This window comes from Hyperolius riggenbachi, chromosome 1 (assembly GCF_040937935.1).
Source record: "Hyperolius riggenbachi isolate aHypRig1 chromosome 1, aHypRig1.pri, whole genome shotgun sequence".
Lineage (NCBI taxonomy): Eukaryota > Metazoa > Chordata > Amphibia > Anura > Hyperoliidae > Hyperolius > Hyperolius riggenbachi.
In genome coordinates this window covers 12138724-12163532 of record NC_090646.1, presented here as the reverse complement: position 1 = coordinate 12163532, position 24809 = coordinate 12138724, and the positions used below count along the sequence as shown (strand labels likewise).

Genomic DNA, 24809 nt, shown 5'->3' with positions numbered 1-24809 from the left:
ACTGCTAGGCAACTGGCATTATTTTAAAAGGAAAAATCCAATTCCTTCTCAGTTTAGGTTCCCTTTAAAGGACAACTGAAGTGAGAAGAATATGGAGGCTACCATATTTATTTCCTGTTAAAGAGAACCTGAGGTTTGATTTATGCTAGTGGGGCACAGAGACTGGTTGTGCACACTAACACCAGCCTCTGTTGCCCCATGGTGTGCCTCCAGGACCCCCCTGCACGCCGCTATAGCCCCCGCAGTGCTGGCGACACGCAGCCTGTCGCCAGCACAATGTTTACCTCTCGCCTGTCTGTCAGCGCCGCTCCCCCGCCTCCTCCGTATCGGCGCTACCCGCCCGCGTCACTACCCTCCTATCAGCGGGAGGGAAGTGACGCAGGCGGGTAGCGCCGATATGGAGGAGGCGGGGGAGCGGCGCTAACAGACAGCACATAGGTAAACATTGTGCTGGCGACACGCTGTGTGTCGCTAGCACTGCGGGGGCTATAGCCGCACATAAGGGGGTCCTGGAGGCACACAATGGGGCAACAGAGGCTGGTGTTAGTGTGCACAACCAGTCTCTGTGCCCCACTAACATAATTAAATCCCACCTCGGGTTCTCTTTAAACAATACTAGTTGCCTGGCAGCCAGGCATGCAGCTAATCTTGTCAGATCTGACGATAATGTCAGAAACATCTGATCTGCTGCATGCTTGTTCAGGGTCTAGGGCTAAAAGTATTAGAGGCAGAGTATCTGCAGGTTAGCCATGCAACTGGTATTGTTTAAAAGTAAATAAATATGGCAGCCTCCATATCCCTCTCACTTCAGTTGTCCTTTAACAAACTGACCCGTGTTTGTGACACCATCAGCCAGGTGTGTTGTTCTGAGCACCCAACTACAAAGCATCTCCCTCACAGCCAGTCTCCCTCCTACAGCTGCAGAATCTCCCAGTAAACATACTTCTCTTTCTTCTTCAGCAGAGCCTGCGTCTCCTCCAGCTTGGTCTGGATCTTCTCCACACGGTCATCGGCCTCCTTAGATGCGCTGTCCAGCTTCTTCTCCAGGAGGCTGAGACGCACGTTGGCCTCACTCAGCTCTTCTCCCTAGAAAGACACATGGAGTCAATCACATGGCTGCGTTATGGCGTGACTGCGGTATCATGTGACTGAGGCGTCACATGACTGCAATACTGCGGTATCACATGACTGCGGTATCACATGACTGCGGCAGCACACAGCCATCACCAAGGAGCATAAAATGACAAACTTCTTCTCCAAAATGAAATCGGTTATTTGATCAGCTGATAGAGTTGCAAAGCTTTCATTTGCTGTGATCACATCCCGCTTTAGCACATGATCAGGACCAGCAAATCAGAGACTTGTACATCCATCAGCTGACCAAACTGCTCACATGCTTTTCCACGAGTTCTCCTATAACCATCACTTCACACTACCCCACCCTCATTTCATACTATACACAATTCATACACACGTTAGGAATCATTTCTTCTGATGACCACAGTCATAGATCATGGGACACTGAATATGCATTTGGTTCATCGTAAGAGGTTATTCCTGAATTTCATCTAGTAGATTCTGAGCAATGTGTGCGTATATGGAGCAGACGTGACACTTGTTCCCGTCTATAGGAGTGGCCAGCGTCGGAGTTTTACCTTAATCTTCAGGGATTTCTTCAGCTCCTTGATGACGGTCTCTCTGTCCTCCAGCTTCAGTCCCAATCCCTCAGCGTCTGTTATCTCTGCGCGGAGGGCGGCGGCTCGCTGCTCTACTGGAGGAGGAGCCTGGAGAGGAGGGGAGGAGACAAGCGCATGTAAGCATGTAAGAGGCGGTGCCAGGAATGGTACACACACACCTCCCACCAATGCTCTGCTTACCTTGTTCTGAGGCCTCTCTGAGTCATACTCCCCTTCCTGCATGGCGGTGGCCATCTTGTTCATGGTGGCGATCAGAATGGCACACGACTGTCGGAGGCACTCGTATGGGTTGCTGCCTTGGGCGCCATAAATCTGCAGAACGGAAGGAGATCAAGCAAACCGCCAACAAAGCTCTGCCTGCATTCTGCTTTTTCAGCACATTAAATTAGTCAGATTGAGGAAGGGGCTTAAAGGGGGTGGGTCAGTGAAATCATACATAAATCCTCTGCACATTTATGATGGGTTCACCCCATGGGTGGGGGCAGGGGTGTACCGTGATCCCATCGGGGACCCCCCAGCAAAACCCTGCTGGTTAGGCCCTCCCTGCTTATCCCCCACCTAATCTCCCTAATATTTCAGTATCCTCTCTTTACTGTAGCCACCATACAAGCTATATATGCCTGCAGCTCTTGATATGTGACATGGCTGGGCAGGAGCCGCAGGGATATTGGCTGTACAGCGGCTCTTGATGCAGGTCACGTGACATGCTCAGGTGGGAGCTGCAGGGAGATTGGTTGTACAGCGGCTCTTAATGCAGGTCACGTGACATGCTCAGGTGGGAGCTGCAGGGGGATTGGCTGTACAGCGGCACTTGATGCATGTCACTTGACTGCTCAGGTGGGAGCTGCAGGGGGATTGGCTGTACAGCGGCTCTTGATGCATGTCACGTGACTGCTCAGGTGGGAGCTGCAGGGGGATTGGCTGTACAGCGGCTCTTGATGCCGGTCACGTGACATGCTGGGGTGAGGGATGCAGGGAGATTGGCTGTACAGCGGCTCTTGATGCAAGTCACGTGACATGTTGGGGCAGGGGATGCAAGGTGATTGGCTGTACAGCGGCTCTTGATGCATGTCACGTGACTGCTCAGGTGGGAGCTGCAGGGAGATTGGCTGTACAGCAGCTCTTGATGCATGTCACGTGACATGCTGGGGCAGGAGCCGCAGGGATATTGGCTGTACAGTGACTCTTGATGCATGTCATGTGACTACTCAGGTGGGAGCTGCAGGGAGGTTGGCTGTGCGGCAGATACAGTGAAGAGAGGAGGACTTATTTAAGGACTTATGAAGGTAATGTATGGCGCTGACACTGCTCTACTCTCCATCTCCCCCCCCCCCTCCCCCGATGACAGAAGGAGTCAGGGGGGCTATTCTTAAACCCTGGGTGCAGTCAGTACACCATCAACAGCATGAACCTCTTTTAAGATGTCCTCGGTTGTATCGGACATGTCACACATAGCATTGCGCAGATTGTTATTCTGTCTGTACAAATCACGCTGGTCGGGATTTAGTGCTCCATCAGTACAATGGACACCACGGAATAGACAAATCATAACAAGTCTGAAGGGATCCCATTCTGAACACAGGATCCACCAACACGTCCGTTCCCCCATTGTGGTGAGTTTCCGTGGACAGATTTAAGCTGTAGTGTGACCCCAAACTCCAACCCGCCACTGTTTTATTCCCAGACAGAACTGTAGAAGTGCTGCCAGTATTGTTTATAATGGGAAATCTAAGTACATAGAGGACTGCAGTAACCGGCATAGGCTGATCATCAAGCCTTCAATAACACAAATAAATAAATCTATATGTATCTAATGTAAAGCCAAAAAGCTATCTCTTTGCGACCCTCTGCTCACACTTACCTGTTCGGTGGCCTTGAAGGCGACATCTTCCAGTCTGAGGGCCTGCAGACCTTCATTCTCCCCGAGAGGAGCGATCATCTGAGCTCCAGCCGCAGCCACCTCCTGGAACACCGCCACCACCCACTTGAGGTGTTTGCGGCAATCCAGCAGCGTCTCAGAGACCTGGAAGAGGAGGAGACTCGGTCAGCCAATGACTGGACAAAGCACAGTAACCCTATAGTGTGACGGAGAGACGAGACACAGCTACAGCATATACAGACAAGGAATGCAAGGCAAACACTGGGACTAAAGCCTGGTAACACAAGGACGAGGAATGTCTCCCAGCCCAGATCAGGACTAAATACCTCTGGCAGCATTGCAGGGCCAGTACTGTGCAGACGCGTCACTAGATTGCAGGCTAGTGACGTGTGTGGATACGCAGAGGGCTGACGCAGCGAAAACGCAAGTGATGTCATATGGCGGACTGGGTGAAAACAATACTTTCGGCTGTTGAGGGAACCCGGAAGGGGAGGGGTGCTGCACACACGCAAGATTGTCGGTCTATATAACCCTCCACGGCTGAGTTTCATCTTATGAGTGTAAAAAGCTTAAAAAAGGCGTACATGTGATTTCGCTGTCGGTGAGCTGGGCGCAGGGTGGGGCAAATGTCTGCTCTCTCTGCTGCTGCCCAAATTCCCCTCAGCGTTAAATACTATTCCCCCTGAGTCGTAGCAACTTGGACGGAGAAGTAGTTCGGTGTTCAGCGATCGCGCCCAGTGTTACATCACTTCCTGCAGCTTCACACTACTTCCTGCTGCATAACCTGTAGTATCACATCACTTCCTGCTGCATCACATCTCTTCCTGCAGCATAACCCGTAGTGTTACATCACTTCCTGCTGCATAATCTGCAGTGTCACATCACTTCCTGCTGCATAACCTGCAGTGTCACATCACTTCCTGCAGCATCACATCACTTCCTGCAGCATAGTCTGCAGTGTCATATCACTTCCTGCAGCATAACCTCCAGTGTCACATCACTTACTGCAGCATCACATCACTTCCTGCAGCATAACCTGCAGTGTCTCATCACTTCCTGCTGCATAACCTGCAGTGTTACATCACTTCCTGCAGCATCACATCACTTCCTGCAGCATAACCTGCAGTGTTACATCACTTCCTGCAGCATAGTCTGCAGTGTTACATCACTTCCTGCAGCATAACCTGCAGTGCCACATCCCTTCCTGCAGCTTCACACTACTTCCTGCTGCATAACCTGTAGTGTCACATCACTTCCTTCAGCATCACATCACTTACTGCAGCATAACCTGTAGTGTTACATCACTTCTTACTGCATAATCTGCAGTGTCAAATCACTTCCTGCAGCATCACATCACTTCCTGCAGCATAGTCTGCAGTGTTACATCACTTCCTGCAACATAACCTGCAGTGTCACATCACTTCCTGCAGCATCACATCACTTCCTGCAGCATAACCTGCAGTGTCTCATCACTTCCTGCTGCATAACCTGCAGTGTTACATCACTTCCTGCAGCATAGCCTGCAGCTTCACACTACTTCCTGCAGCATATCCTCCAGTGTCACATCACTTCCTGCAGCACATAAATGTGTCTGGGGAGAGGTTATCTAGGTGAGAGTCACTAGGTTTTTCATGCAGAACCCCCCCCCCCCCCCACACACACACCAGTACGGTGTGACCCTGCAAGATAAGCTGCTAAGTGCTATGTGTCAGTCTCACCTGCGGTCCAAAGCCGAGGGCGGCTGGTATACCGGCGGCCTCAGTCCCGGGCATTCTGCGGCGGATCTTCTTACAGAACTGTCTGATGTCGCTGCACGAGGTCTCCAGATCCTTCAGGAGGATGGCAAAGTCTGCGGCCTCCTGCCCAATCTGTGTGAGCAAACAGAAAACGTGTGAGACACCGGGCCAGCAGAGGGCGCTGAAGGCTGACAACACACAGCATTAATTAGGACACACCTTCAATATGCAAGTTCAGTTTAGGGATATTCTGGGGGTATGTATTATTTTAAAACTATAATGGCTAAAACTGAGAAATAATTTTTTTCATTTTTTTCTTAATATTCCTGTTAAAATGCATTTAGAAAAAAATAATTCTTAGCAAAAGGTACCACTCAAAGAAAGCCTAATTGGTGATGGAAAAAAACAAGATACAGATCATTTTGTTGTAATTAGTAGTGGTAAAGTTATTGGCCAATGAATGGGAGGAGCACTGAAAGGTGAAAATTGCTCAAAAGCATAAGGTGAAAATACACTAAAGGCTGAAGTGGTTATAGCTGCGCTCTCCTGTCACAAAAGTCCCAACATGTATACGAAGGATAAAGGGACATGATCTGCGTATGGAGGAAAAAAACTTCTGCTTTACGGTAAGAGTGGCTAAACCGTGGATTATTATTACCGGAAGTAGTTATGGCAAATTCGAAATCTGTATTTAGAGTGGACCTGAAGTGTAAAAAATAAAAAATAAAAAAGACAGTGACACTATGACTGTTCACCCTAATTTTTTTTTTTTTTTTATCCATAGCAGCACTGGCGACTCCAAAGTGCAAATAAAAGGGCTTTAGTGGGCTATAAGGCTGAATGAAGGCTCACTGGCCCAAGTGGTTTCCCATCCCTCTGCATCGAGTGCGATATGTGAGGATGCAGGACAGCGGTTATTTCATGTAATTTTTTCTCTGGTGAACCTTGATGGACGGATGTCTTATCGCCCAAGCTACGTAACTCACATGTAAGAAGGCGCGCAGTCTGCTGACTTCCACTCCCATACAGTCCAGGGCGCTCTGCGTAAACTGCGGGGAAAACACAGCTCACAATTAATCATTATAAACACTCACTGACTGGTTCAGCCCCCTCCAGCTCCGGTTCCTACAGAGTCCGAGTATTTCATATTTATTTATAAATTGCCAACATATTCCGTGGCACTGTACAAAGTAAGAATCAAACATGAGGTACATAATAATACAGACAATGGCGTACGCCAATATACAAAATACAGAGCTGGTACAGAGTACAGAATCGGTACAAAGACAGTGACAAAATGAATATGAATAAATGTGTAACAAAATCCTAAACACAAAATGAGAGAGCTCTGCCCTTGTGAGCTTACAATCTAAAGGAATAGGGTGGAACAAGAGGTGGAGTAGTATACCATAATAATACCTAGAGGCAGTGTGTTTTATGTTATCTTATAGGCAGAACAACTTGGCCAGAGGTCAAAGATGAACTGTCCTAAGGTAAAGCGTATGCTTGATAGAAGAAGTGAGTTTTGAGGGCAAGTGTAAAGATAGGAAAGGTTGGGGAGTGACGGATATGTTGTGGCAGAGGACTCTAGAAGAGGGGTGAAGCACGTGAGAAATCTTGTATACATGAATAGGAGGAGGTGATTCTAGAGGAGGATAATAGAAGGTCCTGTGCAGACCTGAGATTGCGGTGGGGTTGATATCTGGATAGTAATGTAAATATATTCCTCACCTTGATGTGGTCGAAGAGCTGCATGGTGCAGTCCTCAGGCTGGTCAGCCAGGTGGATGCTGTACAGATGCTGCCGAGAAACCAACACAAATCCTGTTACATCAGAGCAGCAGCCTAATGTTCTATTCCATGCATGGGGTGAGCGAGTCTCCCCTTACCACTACCAGCCCCTCCCCCCCCCCGGGCTCCTATTCACTAATGACAGGCAGCACATGCATGTGTATAGCATCCAGTATCTGTGAATGGGGGAGGCGCCTGCAGGAGACGGGTCAGAACCAGTCGCTGGAAGTGAAGAGGAGATCCCACCCATCTATGGAGAATGTCTCTAGGGCTAGGAAGAGGGCAATGCCTAATGTACTCAGCACTAGATAGGATCATTGATATTTCTGCTGTTAGACTTTATATCATTGTTAGAGCTCCACTGTCAGACAACAAGTAACTGTGACAGGTCTGCAGCCCCAACATGTACACGCCATAATCCCATACAGCTGAGCTCACCCCCCCCCCCTCCGTCCCCAAGGTGCGGATCCCTCCCCTGCCACAGCCGAGCTCACGCCCCCGAGGTGCGGATCCCTCCCCTGCTACAGCTGAGCTCACTCACCCAATCTGCGGATCCCTCCCCTGCCATAGCTGAGCTCACGCCCCCGAGGTGCGGATCCCTCCCCTGCCATAGCTGAGCTCACGCCCCCGAGGTGCGGATCCCTCCCCTGCCACAGCTGAGCTCACGCCCCCGAGGTGCGGATCCCTCCCCTGCCACAGCTGAGCTCACGCCCCCGAGGTGCAGATCCCTCCCCTGCCACAGCTGAGTTCACGCCCCCAAGGTGCAGATCCCACCCCTGCCACAGCTGAGCTCACGCCCCCGAGGTGCAGATCCCTCCCCTGCCACAGCTGAGTTCACGCCCCCAAGGTGCAGATCCCACCCCTGCCACAGCTGAGCTCACGCCCCCAATGTGCAGATCCCTCCCCTGCCATAGCTGAGCTCACGCCCCCAATGTGCGGATCCCTCCCCTGCCCTAGCTGAGCTCACGCCCCCGAGGTGCAGATCCCTCCCCTGCCACAGCTGAGCTCACGCCCCCAAGGGGCGGACCCCTCCCATCATACCTGGTAATACTTGATGGCCTTGGTGAGCGGCTCCACATTAACAGTCTCATCCAGCTGGTCTTTGTGCAGAAGTTCAATAAGGAAGTCCAAGGAGCGTTCATGTACGCTCATCTCTGGGTACAGCGCCCCCACCTTCTTGTACACCTCCACACTGCATTTATTGAGAGCCCTGCAGGGAAGAGGCACATGTTACTCACAGCACAGGCTCATGTATGCTATATTGAGATGTACTGACATGTCACATACACTGACTGCCCACAAGGGGGAGACACTGGTCTCCTATGCTCACCTCTCCCTGTATATGCTATACTGAGATGTACTAACATGTCACATACACTGCTTGCCCAGCAGGGGGAGACATAGCTCTCCTAGTCTCACCTCTCTCTGTATATGCTATACTGTGCTGTACTAATATGTCACATACACTGACTGCCCAGCAGGGGGAGACAAAGGTCTCCTATTCTCACCTCTCCCTGTATATGCTATACTGAGCTGCACTAATATGTTACATACACTGACTGCCCAGCAGGGGGAGACATAGCTCTCCTATTCTCACCTCTCCCCATATATGCTATACTGAGATGTACTAACATGTCACATACACTGACTGCCCAGCAGGGGGAGACATAGCTCTCCTAGTCTCACCTCTCCCCATATATGCTATACTGAGCTGTACTAATATGTCACATACACTGCTTGCCCAGCAGGGGGAGACATAGCTCTCCTATTCTCATCTCTCCCTGTATATGCTATACTGTGCTGTACTAACATGTCACATACACTGACTGCCCAGCAGGGGGAGACATAGCTCTCCTAGTCTCATCTCTCCCTGTATATGCTATACTGAGATGTACTAACATGCCACATACACTGACTGCCCAGCAGGGGGAGACATAGCTCTCCTATTCTCACCTCTCCCCATATATGCTATACTGAGATGTACTAACATGTCACATACACTGACTGCCCAGCAGGGGGAGACATAGCTCTCCTAGTCTCACCTCTCCCCATATATGCTATACTGAGCTGTACTAATATGTCACATACACTGCTTGCCCAGCAGGGGGAGACATTGCTCTCCTATTCTCACCTCTCCCTGTATATGCTATACTGAGATGTACTAACATGCCACATACACTGACTGCCCAGCAGGGGGACTCATAGCTCTCCTATTCTCACCTCTCCCCATATATGCTATACTGAGATGTACTAACATGTCACATACACTGACTGCCCAGCAGGGGGAGACATAGCTCTCCTATTCTCATCTCTCCCTGTATATGCTATACTGAGCTGTACTAATATGTCACATACACTGACTGCCCAGCAGGGGGAGACATAGCTCTCCTATTCTCATCTCTCCCTGTATATGCTATACTGATCTGTACTAATATGTCACATACACTGACTGCCCAGCAGGGGGAGACATTGCTCTCCTATTCTCACCTCTCCCTGTATATGCTATACTGAGATGTACTAATATGTTACATACACTGACTGCCCAGCAGGGGGAAACATAGCTCTCCTATTCTCATCTCTCCCTGTATATGCTATACTGAGATGTACTAACATGTCACATACACTGACTGCCCAGCAGGGGGAGACATTGCTCTCCTATTCTCATCTCTCCCTGTATATACTATACTGAGATGTACTAACATGTCACATACACTGATGCCCAGCAGGGGGAGACATTGCTCTCCTATTCTCACCTCTCCCTGTATATGCTATACTGAGATGTACTAACATGCCACATACACTGACTGCCCAGCAGGGGGAGACATAGCTCTCCTATTCTCATCTCTCCCTGTATATACTATACTGAGATGTACTAATATGTCACATATACTGACTGCCCAGCAGGGGGAGACATAGCTCTCCTATTCTCATCTCTCCCTGTATATGCTATACTGAGATGTACTAACATGTCACATACACTGACTGCCCAGCAGGGGGAGACATAGCTCTCCTATTCTCATCTCTCCCTGTATATGCTATACTGAGATGTACTAACATGTCACATACACTGATTGCCCAGCAGGGGGAGACATTGATCTCCTATTCTCACCTCTCCCCATATATGCTATACTGTGCTGTACTAACATGTCACATACACTGACTGCCCAGGAGGGGGAGACATAGCTCTCCTAGTCTCATCTCTCCCTGTATATGCTATACTGAGATGTACTAACATGTCACATACACTGACTGCCCAGCAGGGGGAGACACAGCTCTCATATTCTCACCTCTCCCTGTATATGCTATACTGAGATGTACTAACATGTCACATACACTGACTGCCCAGCAGGGGGAGACATAGCTCTCCTAGTCTCACCTCTCCCCATATATGCTATACTGAGCTGTACTAATATGTCACATACACTGCTTGCCCAGCAGGGGGAGACATAGCTCTCCTATTCTCATCTCTCCCTGTATATGCTATACTGTGCTGTACTAACATGTCACATACACTGACTGCCCAGCAGGGGGAGACATAGCTCTCCTAGTCTCATCTCTCCCTGTATATGCTATACTGAGATGTACTAACATGCCACATACACTGACTGCCCAGCAGGGGGAGACATAGCTCTCCTATTCTCACCTCTCCCCATATATGCTATACTGAGATGTACTAACATGTCACATACACTGACTGCCCAGCAGGGGGAGACATAGCTCTCCTAGTCTCACCTCTCCCCATATATGCTATACTGAGCTGTACTAATATGTCACATACACTGATGCCCAGCAGGGGGAGACATTGCTCTCCTATTCTCACCTCTCCCTGTATATGCTATACTGAGATGTACTAACATGCCACATACACTGACTGCCCAGCAGGGGGAGACATAGCTCTCCTATTCTCATCTCTCCCTGTATATACTATACTGAGATGTACTAATATGTCACATATACTGACTGCCCAGCAGGGGGAGACATAGCTCTCCTATTCTCATCTCTCCCTGTATATGCTATACTGAGATGTACTAACATGTCACATACACTGACTGCCCAGCAGGGGGAGACATAGCTCTCCTATTCTCATCTCTCCCTGTATATGCTATACTGAGATGTACTAACATGTCACATACACTGATTGCCCAGCAGGGGGAGACATTGATCTCCTATTCTCACCTCTCCCCATATATGCTATACTGTGCTGTACTAACATGTCACATACACTGACTGCCCAGGAGGGGGAGACATAGCTCTCCTAGTCTCATCTCTCCCTGTATATGCTATACTGAGATGTACTAACATGTCACATACACTGACTGCCCAGCAGGGGGAGACACAGCTCTCATATTCTCACCTCTCCCTGTATATGCTATACTGAGATGTACTAACATGTCACATACACTGACTGCCCAGCAGGGGGAGACATAGCTCTCCTAGTCTCACCTCTCCCCATATATGCTATACTGAGCTGTACTAATATGTCACATACACTGCTTGCCCAGCAGGGGGAGACATAGCTCTCCTATTCTCATCTCTCCCTGTATATGCTATACTGTGCTGTACTAACATGTCACATACACTGACTGCCCAGCAGGGGGAGACATTGCTCTCCTATTCTCACCTCTCCCTGTATATGCTATACTGAGATGTACTAACATGCCACATACACTGACTGCCCAGCAGGGGGACTCATAGCTCTCCTATTCTCACCTCTCCCCATATATGCTATACTGAGATGTACTAACATGCCACATACACTGACTGCCCAGCAGGGGGACTCATAGCTCTCCTATTCTCACCTCTCCCCATATATGCTATACTGAGATGTACTAACATGTCACATACACTGACTGCTCAGCAGGGGGAGACATAGCTCTCCTATTCTCACCTCTCTCTGTATATGCTATACTGAGATGTACTAACATGCCACATACACTGACTGCCCAGAAGGGGGAGACATAGCTCTCCTATTCTCACCTCTCCCTGTATATGCTATACTGAGATGTACTAACATGTCACATATACTGACTGCCCAGCAGGGGGAGACATAGCTCTCCTATTCTCATCTCTCCCTGTATATGCTATACTGAGCTGTACTAACATGTCACATACACTGACTGCCCAGCAGGGGGAGACATAGCTCTCCTATTCTCACCTCTCCCTGTATATGCTATACTGAGATGTACTAACATGTCACATACACTGACTGCCCAGCAGGGGGACTCATAGCTCTCCTATTCTCATCTCTCCCCATATATGCTATACTGAGATGTACTAATATGTTACATACACTGACTGCCCAGCAGGGGGAGACATAGCTCTCCTAGTCTCACCTCTCCCTGTATATGCTATACTGAGATGTACTAACATGTCACATACACTGACTGCCCAGCAAGGGGAGACATTGCTCTCCTATTCTCATCTCTCCCTGTATATGCTATACTGAGATGTACTAATATGCCACATACACTGACTGCCCAGCAGGGGGAGACATAGCTCTCCTAGTCTCACCTCTCCCTGTATATGCTATACTGAGATGTACTAACATGTCACATACACTGATGCCCAGCAGGGGGAGACATTGCTCTCCTATTCTCACCTCTCCCTGTATATGCTATACTGAGATGTACTAACATGCCACATACACTGACTGCCCAGCAGGGGGAGACATAGCTCTCCTATTCTCATCTCTCCCTGTATATACTATACTGAGATGTACTAATATGTCACATACACTGACTGCCCAGCAGGGGGAAACATAGCTCTCCTATTCTCATCTCTCCCTGTATATGCTATACTGAGATGTACTAACATGTCACATACACTGATTGCCCAGCAGGGGGAGACATTGATCTCCTATTCTCACCACTCCCCATATATGCTATACTGTGCTGTACTAACATGTCACATACACTGACTGCCCAGGAGGGGGAGACATAGCTCTCCTAGTCTCATCTCTCCCTGTATATGCTATACTGAGATGTACTAACATGTCACATACACTGATTGCCCAGCAGGGGGAGACATTGATCTCCTATTCTCACCTTTCCCCATATATGCTATACTGAGATGTACTAACATGCCACATACACTGACTGCCCAGCAGGGGGAGACATAGCTCTCCTATTCTCATCTCTCCCTGTATATGCTATACTGAGATGTACTAACATGTCACATACACTGACTGCCCAGCAGGGGGAGACATTGCTCTCCTATTCTCATCTCTCCCTGTATATGCTATACTGAGATGTACTAATATGTCACATACACTGACTGCCCAGCAGGGGGAGACATAGATCTACTATTCTCATCTCTCCCTGTATATGCTATACTGAGATGTACTAACATGTCACATACACTGACTGCCCAGCAGGGGGAGACATAGCTCTCCTAGTCTAATCTCTCTCTGTATATGCTATACTGAGATGTACTGACATGTCACATACACTGACTGCCCAGCAGGGGGAGACATAGCTCTCCTATTCTCATCTCTCCCTGTATATGCTATACTGAGATGTACTAACATGTCACATACACTGACTGCCCAGCAGGGGGAGACATAGCTCTCCTATTCTCATCTCTCCCTGTATATGCTATACTGAGATGTACTAACATGCCACATACACTGACTGCCCAGCAGGGGGAGACATAGCTCTCCTATTCTCACCTCTCCCTGTATATGCTATACTGAGATGTACTAACATGCCACATACACTGACTGCCCAGCAGGGGGAGACATTGCTCTCCTATTCTCACCTCTCCCTGTATATGCTATACTGATCTGTACTAACATGTCACATAGACTGACTGCCCAGCAGGGGGAGACATAGCTCTCCTATTCTCATCTCTCCCTGTATATGCTATACTGAGATGTACTAATATGTCACATACACTGACTGCCCAGCACTGGGAGACATAGCTCTCCTATTCTCATCTCTCCCCATATATGCTATACTGAGATGTACTAATATGTCACATACACTGACTGCCCAGCAGTGGGAGACATAGCTCTCCTATTCTCATCTCTCCCCATATATGCTATACTGAGATGTACTAACATGTCACATACACTGACTGCCCAGCAGTGGGAGACATAGCTCTCCTATTCTCATCTCTTCCCATATATGCTATACTGAGATGTACTAATATGTCACATACACTGACTGCCCAGCAGGGGGAGACATAGCTCTCCTAGTCTCATCTCTCCCTGTATATGCTATACTGAGATGTACTAACATGCCACATACACTGACTGCCCAGCAGGGGGAGACATAGCTCTCCTATTCTCACCTCTCCCTGTATATGCTATACTGAGATGTACTAACATGCCACATACACTGACTGCCCAGCAGGGGGAGACATAGCTCTCCTATTCTCATCTCTCCCTGTATACGCTATACTGAGATGTACTAACATGTCACATACACTGACTGCCCAGCAGGGGGAGACATAGCTCTCCTATTCTCACCTCTCCCTGTATATGCTATACTGAGATGTACTAATATGTCACATACACTGACTGCCCAGCAGGGGGAGACATAGCTCTCCTATTCTCACCTCTCCCTGTATATGCTATACTGAGATGTACTAACATGTCACATACACTGACTGCCCAGCAGGGGGAGACATAGCTCTCCTAGTCTAATCTCTCTCTGTATATGCTATACTGAGCTGTACTAATATGTCACATACACTGATTGCCCAGCAGGGGGAGACATAGCTCTCCTATTCTCACCTCTCCCTGTATATGCTATACTGAGATGTACTAATATGTCACATATACTGACTGCCCAGCAGGGGGAGACATAGCTCTCCTATTCTCATCTCTCCCTGTATATGCTATACTGAGATGTACTAACATGTCACATACACTGACTGCCCAGCAGGGGGAGACATAGCTCTCCTATTCTCATCTCTCCCTGTATATGCTATACTGAGCTGTACTAATATGTCACATACACTGACTGCCCAGCAGAGGGAGACATAGCTCTCCTATTCTCACCTCTCCCTGTATATGCTATACTGAGATGTACTAATATGTCACATACACTGACTGCCCAGCAGGGGGAGACATAGCTCTCCTAGTCTAATCTCTCTCTGTATATGCTATACTGAGCTGTACTAATATGTCACATACACTGACTGCCCAGCAGGGGGAGACATAGCTCTCCTAGTCTAATCTCTCTCTGTATATGCTATACTGAGCTGTACTAACATGTCACATACACTGACTGCCCAGCAGGGGGAGACATAGCTCTCCTATTCTCACCTCTCCCCATATATGCTATACTGAGATGTACTAACATGCCACATACACTGACTGCCCAGCAGGGGGAGACATAGCTCTCCTATTCTCACCTCTCCCTGTATATGCTATACTGAGATGTACTAATATGTCACATACACTGACTGACCAGCAGGGGGAGACACAGCTCTCCTATTCTCACCTCACCCCATATTTGCTATACTGAGATGTACTAACATGTCACATACACTGACTGCCCAGCAGGGGGAGACATAGCTCTCCTATTCTCATCTCTCCCTGTATATGCTATACTGAGATGTACTAACATGCCACATACACTGATTGCCCAGCAGGGGGAGACATTGCTCTCCTATTCTCACCTCTCCCCATATATGCTATACTGCGCTGTACTAATATGTCACATACACTGACTGCCCAGCAGGGGGAGACATAGCTCTCCTATTCTCATCTCTCCCTGTATATGCTATACTGAGATGTACTAACATGTCACATACACTGACTGCCCAGCAGGGGGAGACATTGCTCTCCTATTCTCATCTCTCCCTGTATATGCTATACTGAGATGTACTAATATGTCACATACACTGACTGCCCAGCAGGGGGAGACATAGCTCTCCTATTCTCTCCCTGTATATGCTATACTGAGATGTACTAACATGTCACATACACTGACTGCCCAGCAGGGAGAGACATAGCTCTCCTATTCTCATCTCTCCCTGTATATGCTATACTGAGATGTACTAACATGTCACATACACTGACTGCCCAGCAGGGGGAGACATAGCTCTCCTATTCTCACCTCTCCCTGTATATGCTATACTGAGATGTACTAACATGTCACATACACTGACTGCCCAGCAGGGGGAGACATAGCTCTCCTATTCTCACCTCTCCCTGTATATGCTATACTGAGATGTACTAACATGTCACATACACTGACTGCCCAGCAGGGGGAGACATAGCTCTCCTATTCTCATCTCTCCCTGTATATGCTATACTGAGATGTACTAACATGTCACATACACTGACTGCCCAGAAGGGGGAGACATAGCTCTCCTATTCTCACCTCTCCCTGTATATGCTATACTGAGATGTACTAACATGTCACATATACTGACTGCCCAGCAGGGGGAGACATAGCTCTCCTATTCTTACCTCTCCCCATATATGCTATACTGAGATGTACTAACATGTCACATATACTGACTGCCCAGCAGGGGGAGACATTGCTCTCCTATTCTCACCTCTCCCCATATATGCTATACTGAGATGTACTAACATGTCACATACACTGACTGCCCAGCAGGGGGAGACATAGCTCTCCTATTCTCACCTCTCCCCATATATGCTATACTGAGATGTACTAACATGCCACATACACTGACTGCCCAGCAGGGGGAGACATAGCTCTCCTATTCTCACCTCTCCCCATATATACTATACTGAGATGTACTAACATGTCACATACACTGACTGCCCAGCAGGGGGAGACATAGCTCTCCTATTCTCACCTCTCCCCATATATGCTATACTGAGCTGTACTAACATGCCACATGCACTGACTGCCCAGCAGGGGGAGACATAGCTCTCCTATTCTCATCTCTCCCTGTATATGCTATACTGAGATGTACTAATATGTCACATACACTGACTGCCCAGCAGGGGGAGACATAGCTCTCCTAGTCTCACCTCTCCCTGTACATGCTAAACTGAGATGTACTAACATGTCACATATACTGACTGCCCAGCAGGGGGAGACATAGCTCTCCTATTCTCATCTCTCCCTGTATATGCTATACTGAGATGTACTAACATGTCACATACACTGACTGCCCAGCAGGGGGAGACATTGCTCTCCTATTCTCACCTCTCCCTGTATATGCTATACTGAGATGTACTAACATGTCACATACACTGACTGCCCAGCAGGGGGAGACATAGCTCTCCTATTCTCACCTCTCCCTGTATATGCTATACTGAGCTGTACTAATATGTCACATACACTGACTGCCCAGCAGGGGGAGACATAGCTCTCCTATTCTCATCTCTCCCTGTATATGCTATACTGAGATGTACTAACATGCCACATACACTGACTGCCCAGCAGGGGGAGACATAGCTCTCCTATTCTCACCTCTCCCTGTATATGCTATACTGAGATGTACTAACATGTCACATACACTGACTGCCCAGCAGGGGGAGACATAGATCTACTATTCTCACCTCTCCCCATATATGCTATACTGAGCTGTACTAATATGTCACATACACTGACTGCCCAGCAGGGGGAGACATAGCTCTCCTATTCTCATCTCTCCCTGTATATGCTATACTGATCTGTACTAATATGTCACATACACTGACTGCCCAGCAGGGGGAGACATAGTTCTATTCTCATCTCTCCCTGTATATGCTCTACTGAGATGTACTAACATGTCACATACACTGACTGCCCAGCAGGGGGAGACATAGCTCTCCTATTCTCACCTCTCCCCATATTTGCTATACTGAGATGTACTAACATGTCACATACACTGACTGCCCAGCAGGGGGAGACATAGCTCTCCTATTCTCACCTCTCCCCATATATGCTATACTGAGATGTACTAACATGCCACATACACTGACTGCCCAGCAGGGGGAGACATAGCTCTCCTATTCTCACCTCTCCCTGTATATGCTATACTGATCTGTACTAATATGTCACATACACTGACTGCCCAGCAGGGGGAGACATAGTTCTATTCTCATCTCTCCCTGTATATGCTATACTGAGATGTACTAACATGTCACATACACTGACTGCCCAGCAGGGGGAGACATAGCTCTCCTATTCTCACCTCTCCCTGTATATGCTATACTGAGATGTACTAATATGTCACATACACTGACTGCCCAGCAGGGGGAGACATAGCTCTCCTATTCTCACCTCTCCCCATATATGCTATACTGAGATGTACTAACATGCCACATACACTGACTGCCCAGCAGGGGGAGACATAGCTCTCCTATTCTCACCTCTCCCTGTATATGCTATACTGAGCTGTACTAATATGTCACATACACTGACTGCCCAGCAGGGGGAGACATAGTTCTATTCTCATCTCTCCCTGTATATGCTATACTGAGATGTACTAACATGTCACATACACTGACTGCCCAGCAGGGGGAGACATAGCTCTCCTATTCTCACCTCTCCCTGTATATGCTATACTGAGATGTACTAATATGTCACATACACTGACTGCCCAGCAGGGGGAGACATAGCTCTCCTATTCTCACCTCTCCCCATATATGCTATACTGAGATGTACTAATATGTCACATACACTGACTGCCCAGCAGGGGGACTTATAGCTCTCCTATTCTCACCTCTCCCTGTATATGCTATACTGAGCTGTACTAATATGTCACATACACTGACTGCCCAGCAGGGGGACTCATAGCTCTCCTATTCTCACCTCTCCATGTATATGCTATACTGAGATGTACTAACATGTCACATACACTGACTGCCCAGCAGGGGGAGACATAGCTCTCCTATTCTCACCTCTCCCCATATATGCTATACTGAGATGTACTAACATGTCACATACACTGACTGCCCAGCAGGGGGAGACATAGATCTACTATTCTCACCTCTCCCCATATATGCTATACTGAGCTGTACTAATATGTCACATACACTGACTGCCCAGCAGGGGGAGACATAGCTCTCCTATTCTCATCTCTCCCTGTATATGCTATACTGATCTGTACTAATATGTCACATACACTGACTGCCCAGCAGGGGGAGACATAGTTCTATTCTCATCTCTCCCTGTATATGCTATACTGAGATGTACTAACATGTCACATACACTGACTGCCCAGCAGGGGGAGACATAGCTCTCCTATTCTCACCTCTCCCTGTATATGCTATACTGAGATGTACTAATATGTCACATACACTGACTGCCCAGCAGGGGGAGACATAGCTCTCCTATTCTCACCTCTCCCCATATATGCTATACTGAGATGTACTAACATGCCACATACACTGACTGCCCAGCAGGGGGAGACATAGCTCTCCTATTCTCATCTCTCCCTGTACATGCTATACTGATCTGTACTAATATGTCACATACACTGACTGCCCAGCAGGGGGAGACATAGTTCTATTCTCATCTCTCCCTGTATATGCTATACTGAGATGTACTAACATGTCACATACACTGACTGCCCAGCAGGGGGAGACATAGCTCTCCTATTCTCACCTCTCCCTGTATATGCTATACTGAGATGTACTAATATGTCACATACACTGACTGCCCAGCAGGGGGAGACATAGCTCTCCTATTCTCACCTCTCCCCATATATGCTATACTGAGATATACTAACATGTCACATACACTGACTGCCCAGCAGGGGGACTTATAGCTCTCCTATTCTCACCTCTCCCTGTATATGCTATACTGAGATGTACTAATATGTCACATACACTGACTGCCCAGCAGGGGGACTCATAGCTCTCCTATTCTCACCTCTCCCTGTATATGCTATACTGAGATGTACTAACATGTCACATACACTGACTGCCCAGCAGGGGGAGACATAGCTCTCCTATTCTCATCTCTCCCTGTATATGCTATACTGAGATGTACTAACATGTCACATACACTGACTGCCCAGCAGGGGGAGACATAGCTCTCCTATTCTCACCTCTCCCTGTATATGCTATACTGAGCTGTACTAATATGTCACATACACTGACTGCCCAGCAGGGGGAGACACAGGTCTCCTATTCTCACCTCTCCCCATATATACTATACTGAGATGTACTAACATGTCACATACACTGACTGCCCAGCAGGGGGAGACATAGCTCTCCTATTCTCTCCCTGTATATGCTATACTGAGATGTACTAACATGTCACATACACTGACTGCCCAGCAGGGGGACTCATAGCTCTCCTATTCTCACCTCTCCCCATATATACTATACTGAGATGTACTAATATGTCACATACACTGACTGCCCAGCAGGGGGAGACATAGCTCTCCTATTCTCATCTCTCCCTGTATATGCTATACTGAGATGTACTAATATGTCACATACACTGACTGCCCAGCAGGGGGAGACATAGCTCTCCTATTCTCACCTCTCCCTGTATATGCTATACTGAGATGTACTAATATGTCACATACACTGACTGCCCAGCAGGGGGAGACATAGCTCTCCTATTCTCACCTCTCCCCATATATGCTATACTGAGATGTACTAACATGCCACATACACTGACTGCCCAGCAGGGGGAGACATAGCTCTCCTATTCTCACCTCTCCCCATATATGCTATACTGATCTGTACTAATATGTCACATACACTGACTGCCCAGCAGGGGGAGACATAGCTCTCCTAGTCTCATCTCTCCCTGTATATGCTATACTGAGATGTACTAATATGTCACATACACTGACTGCCCAGCAGGGGGAGACACAGCTCTCATATTCTCACCTCTCCCTGTATATGCTATACTGAGATGTACTAACATGTCACATACACTGATGCCCAGCAGGGGGAGACATAGCTCTCCTATTCTCATCTCTCCCTGTATATGCTATACTGAGATGTACTAACATGCCACATACACTGCCTGCCCAGCAGGGGGAGACACAGCTCTCCTATTCTCATCTCTCCCTGTATATGCTATACTGAGATGTACTAACATGTCACATACACTGACTGCCCAGCAGGGGGAGACATAGCTCTCCTATTCTCACCTCTCCCCATATATGCTATACTGAGATGTACTAACATGTCACATATACTGACTGCCCACCAGGGGGAGACATAGCTCTCCTATTCTCACCTCTCCCCATATATGCTATACTGCGCTGTACTAATATGTCACATACACTGATGCTCAGCAGGGGGAGACATAGTTCTATTCTCATCTCTCCCCATATATACTATACTGAGATGTACTAACATGTCACATACACTGATGCCCAGCAGGGGGAGACAGATCTACTATTCTCTCCCTGTATACGCTATACTGAGCTGTACCAATATGTCACATACACTGACTGACCAGCAGGGGGAGACATTGCTCTCCTAGTCTCATCTCTCTCTGTATATGCTATACTGAGATGTACTAACATGTCACATACACTGACTGCCCAGCAGGGGGAGACATAGCTCTCCTATTCTCACCTCTCTCTGTATATGCTATACTGAGATGTACTAACATGTCACATACACTGACTGCCCAGCAGGGGGAGACATAGCTCTCCTATTCTCATCTCTCCCTGTATATGCTATACTGAGATGTACTAACATGTCACATACACTGACTGCCCAGAAGGGGGAGACATAGCTCTCCTATTCTCATCTCTCCCTGTATATGCTATACTGAGATGTACTAACATGTCACATACACTGACTGCCCAGCAGGGGGAGACATAGACCTACTATTCTCTCCCTGTATATGCTATACTGCGCTGTACTAATATGTCACATACACTGATGCCCAGCAGGGGGAGACATTGTCATTGTATCACAGGAAGAAATCATTTTCTATTAAAGCTGTTTGCAGCTAGATTTGCTGTGTAAACTATCTAAACTTTAGATAAGATATATGGACAAATTACTTGTTATAGTTCGTTTTTCATCTTGGATCCGCTTTAAGAAACACTGGCCCTTTAATAGTCAGTGCCAAACAGTTGCATGCTGGGGGTTCTTTTTATCTATAATGTATTCCTCCTCTTCCATTTATTTCCCAGCCTAGCTGCCTATCTGAAACACGATCCCCTGCTCACTTGTGTTTACAAGCAAGACTGAGGTGACTCAGCGATTGGAGGAGAAAAGAAAAAAAAAAAGTAAAGGGCAGAAATGACATCAGGATTTAGCCTGAACTGTGGGCAAAATACATGGTTCCCACCAGGAACAGAATTCTCTTCATTTACTACATAAAATTCAATCAAATCAAATCAAAATGTGGACAGTACATTACATGTGTTATGTAAGTAGATCAAGTATTTATCTACTTACAGTGCTGTGAAAAACTACCGTATATACTCGCATACAAGCCGAATTTTTGACCCCCAAAAAGGGGGTCAAAAGTTGGGGGGTCGGCTTGTATGCGAGTCTTCCCTGGTGGTCTAGTGGTCGGGTGGTCCGTGGTCCGCACCCCGCTCCCCTGCTGCTATTACCTGCTTAGGCAGCGGCCGCTTCCTAATCCGCATTCCTCTTCTGAAGTTGCAGAGTGTATCACAGCAGCGCGTCCGGCGCTGCTGCTGTGACGATGCAGAGTGCAGGAAAGAGCGCGGCTCCCTATAGCGGCGATCTGTATCGCCGTTACCAGGGGAACCGCTCTTTCCTGCCCCCTGCATCGTCACAGCAGCAGCGCCGGGCGCGCTGCTGTGATACACTCTGCAACTTCAGAAGAGGAATGCGGATTAGGAAGCGGCCGCTGCCTAAGCAGGTAATAGCAGCGGCGGCCGCAGGGGGAGCGCTATACTGGGGCACTACCTACCTATACTGGGCACTATACTGGCCAAACTGGGCACTATACTGGCTAAACTGGACACTTTACTAGCCATACTGGGGCACTATACTAGCCATACTGGGGTACTATACTAGCCAAACTGGGCACTATACTAGCTATACTGAGGCACTACCTACCCATACTGGGCGCTATACTGGCTAAACTGGGCACTATACTAGCCATACTGGGGCACTATACTAGCCATACTGGGGCACTATACTAGCTAAACTGGGCACTATACTAGCTATACTGAGGCACTACCTACCCATACTGGGCGCTATACTGGGCACTATACTGGCTATACTAGGCACTATACTGGCTATACTGGGCACTTTACTAGCTATACTGGGCACTTTACTAGCTATACTGGGCACTTTACTAGCTATACTGGACACTACCTACCTATACTGGGCACTACACTAGCTGTACTGGGCACTATACTGGCTAAACTGGGCACTATACTAGCTAAACTGGGCACTATACTAGCTATACTGAGGCACTACCTTCCCATACTGGGCACTATACTGGCTATACTGGGACACACTGGGGGGCTGCACCAATCCAGCATTTCCTACCCCCGGCTTATATGGGGGTCAATCATTTTTCCCTGGTTTTTCAGGGAAAAGTTGGGGGGTCGGCTTATATGCAAGTATATACGGTATTTTCCCCCTTCCTGATTTCTTATTCTTTTGCATGTTTGTCACACTTAAATGTTTCTGCTTATCAAAAACCGTTAACTATTAGTCAAAGATAACATAATTGAACACAAAATGAAGTTTTAAATGATGGTTTTTATTATTTAGTGAGGAAAAAAACCTCCAAACCTACATGGCCCTGTGTGAAAAAGAAATTGCCCCCTGAACCTAATAACTGGTTGGGCCACCCTTAGCAGCAATAACTGCAATCAAGCATTTGCGATAACTTGCAACAAAACTTTTACAGCGCTCTGGAGGAATTTTGGCCCACTCATCTTTGCAGAATTGTTGTAATGCAGCTTTATTTGAGGGTTTTCTAGCATGAACCGCCTTTTTAAGGTCATGCCGCAACATCTCAATAGGATTCAGGTCAGGACTTTGACTAGGCCACTCCAAATTCTTCATTTTGTTTTTCTTCAGCCATTCAGAGGTGGATTTGCTGGTGTGTTTTGGGTCATTGTCCTGCTGCAGCACCCAAGATCGCTTCAGCTTGAGTTGACAAACAGATGGCCGGACATTCTCCTTCAGGATTTTTTGGTAGACAGTAGAATTCATGGTTCCATCTATCACAGCAAGCCTTCCAGGTCCTGAAGCAGCAAAACAACCCCAGACCATCACACTACCACCACCATATTTTACTGTTGGTATGATGTTCTTTTGCTGAAATGCTGTGTTACTTCTACGCCTGATGTAACGGGACAAGCACCTTCCAAAAAGTTCAACTTTTGTCTCGTCGGTCCACAAGGTATTTTCCCAAAAGTCTTGGCAATCATTGAGATGGTTTTTTTAGCGAAATTGAGACAAGCCTTAACCACTGGAGGACCTAGGGCTTTCTACCCCTTGAGGACCGGCCACTTTTTTTCCATTCAGACCACTGCAGCTTTCACGGTTTATTGCTCGCTCATACAACCTACCACCTAAATGAATTTTGGCTCCTTTTCTTGTCACTAATAAAGCTTTCTTTTGGTGCTATTTGATTGCTCCTGCGATTTTTACTTTTTATTATATTCATCAAAAAAGACATGAATTTTGGCAAAAAAATGATTTTTTTAAATTTCTGTGCTGACATTTTTCAAATAAAGTAAAATTTCTGTATACATGCAGCGCGAAAAATGTGGACAAACATGTTTTTGATAAAAAACAAACAAACCATTCAGTGTATATTTATTGGTTTGGGTAAAAGTTATAGCGTTTACAAACTATGGTGCAAAAAGTGAA

General features: G+C 47.4%; 1 protein-coding gene across 3 annotated transcripts in view; it reads right to left on the bottom strand.

Moving 5' to 3' along the window:
• Nucleotides 1–24809, bottom strand: part of DCTN1 (dynactin subunit 1) — a 102014-nt gene that overhangs the window by 18928 nt on the left and 58277 nt on the right. For all 3 annotated transcript variants that reach the window (XM_068273671.1, XM_068273675.1, XM_068273680.1), the window contains 8 exons: nucleotides 8144–8312; nucleotides 7044–7112; nucleotides 6299–6361; nucleotides 5295–5444; nucleotides 3559–3720; nucleotides 1878–2009; nucleotides 1656–1784; nucleotides 944–1086 (listed from right to left, as the gene is read on the bottom strand). In XM_068273671.1, coding sequence (XP_068129772.1) covers nucleotides 944–1086; nucleotides 1656–1784; nucleotides 1878–2009; nucleotides 3559–3720; nucleotides 5295–5444; nucleotides 6299–6361; nucleotides 7044–7112; nucleotides 8144–8312 — 1017 coding nt within the window. The remainder of the gene's footprint in view (nucleotides 1–943; nucleotides 1087–1655; nucleotides 1785–1877; nucleotides 2010–3558; nucleotides 3721–5294; nucleotides 5445–6298; nucleotides 6362–7043; nucleotides 7113–8143; nucleotides 8313–24809) is intronic.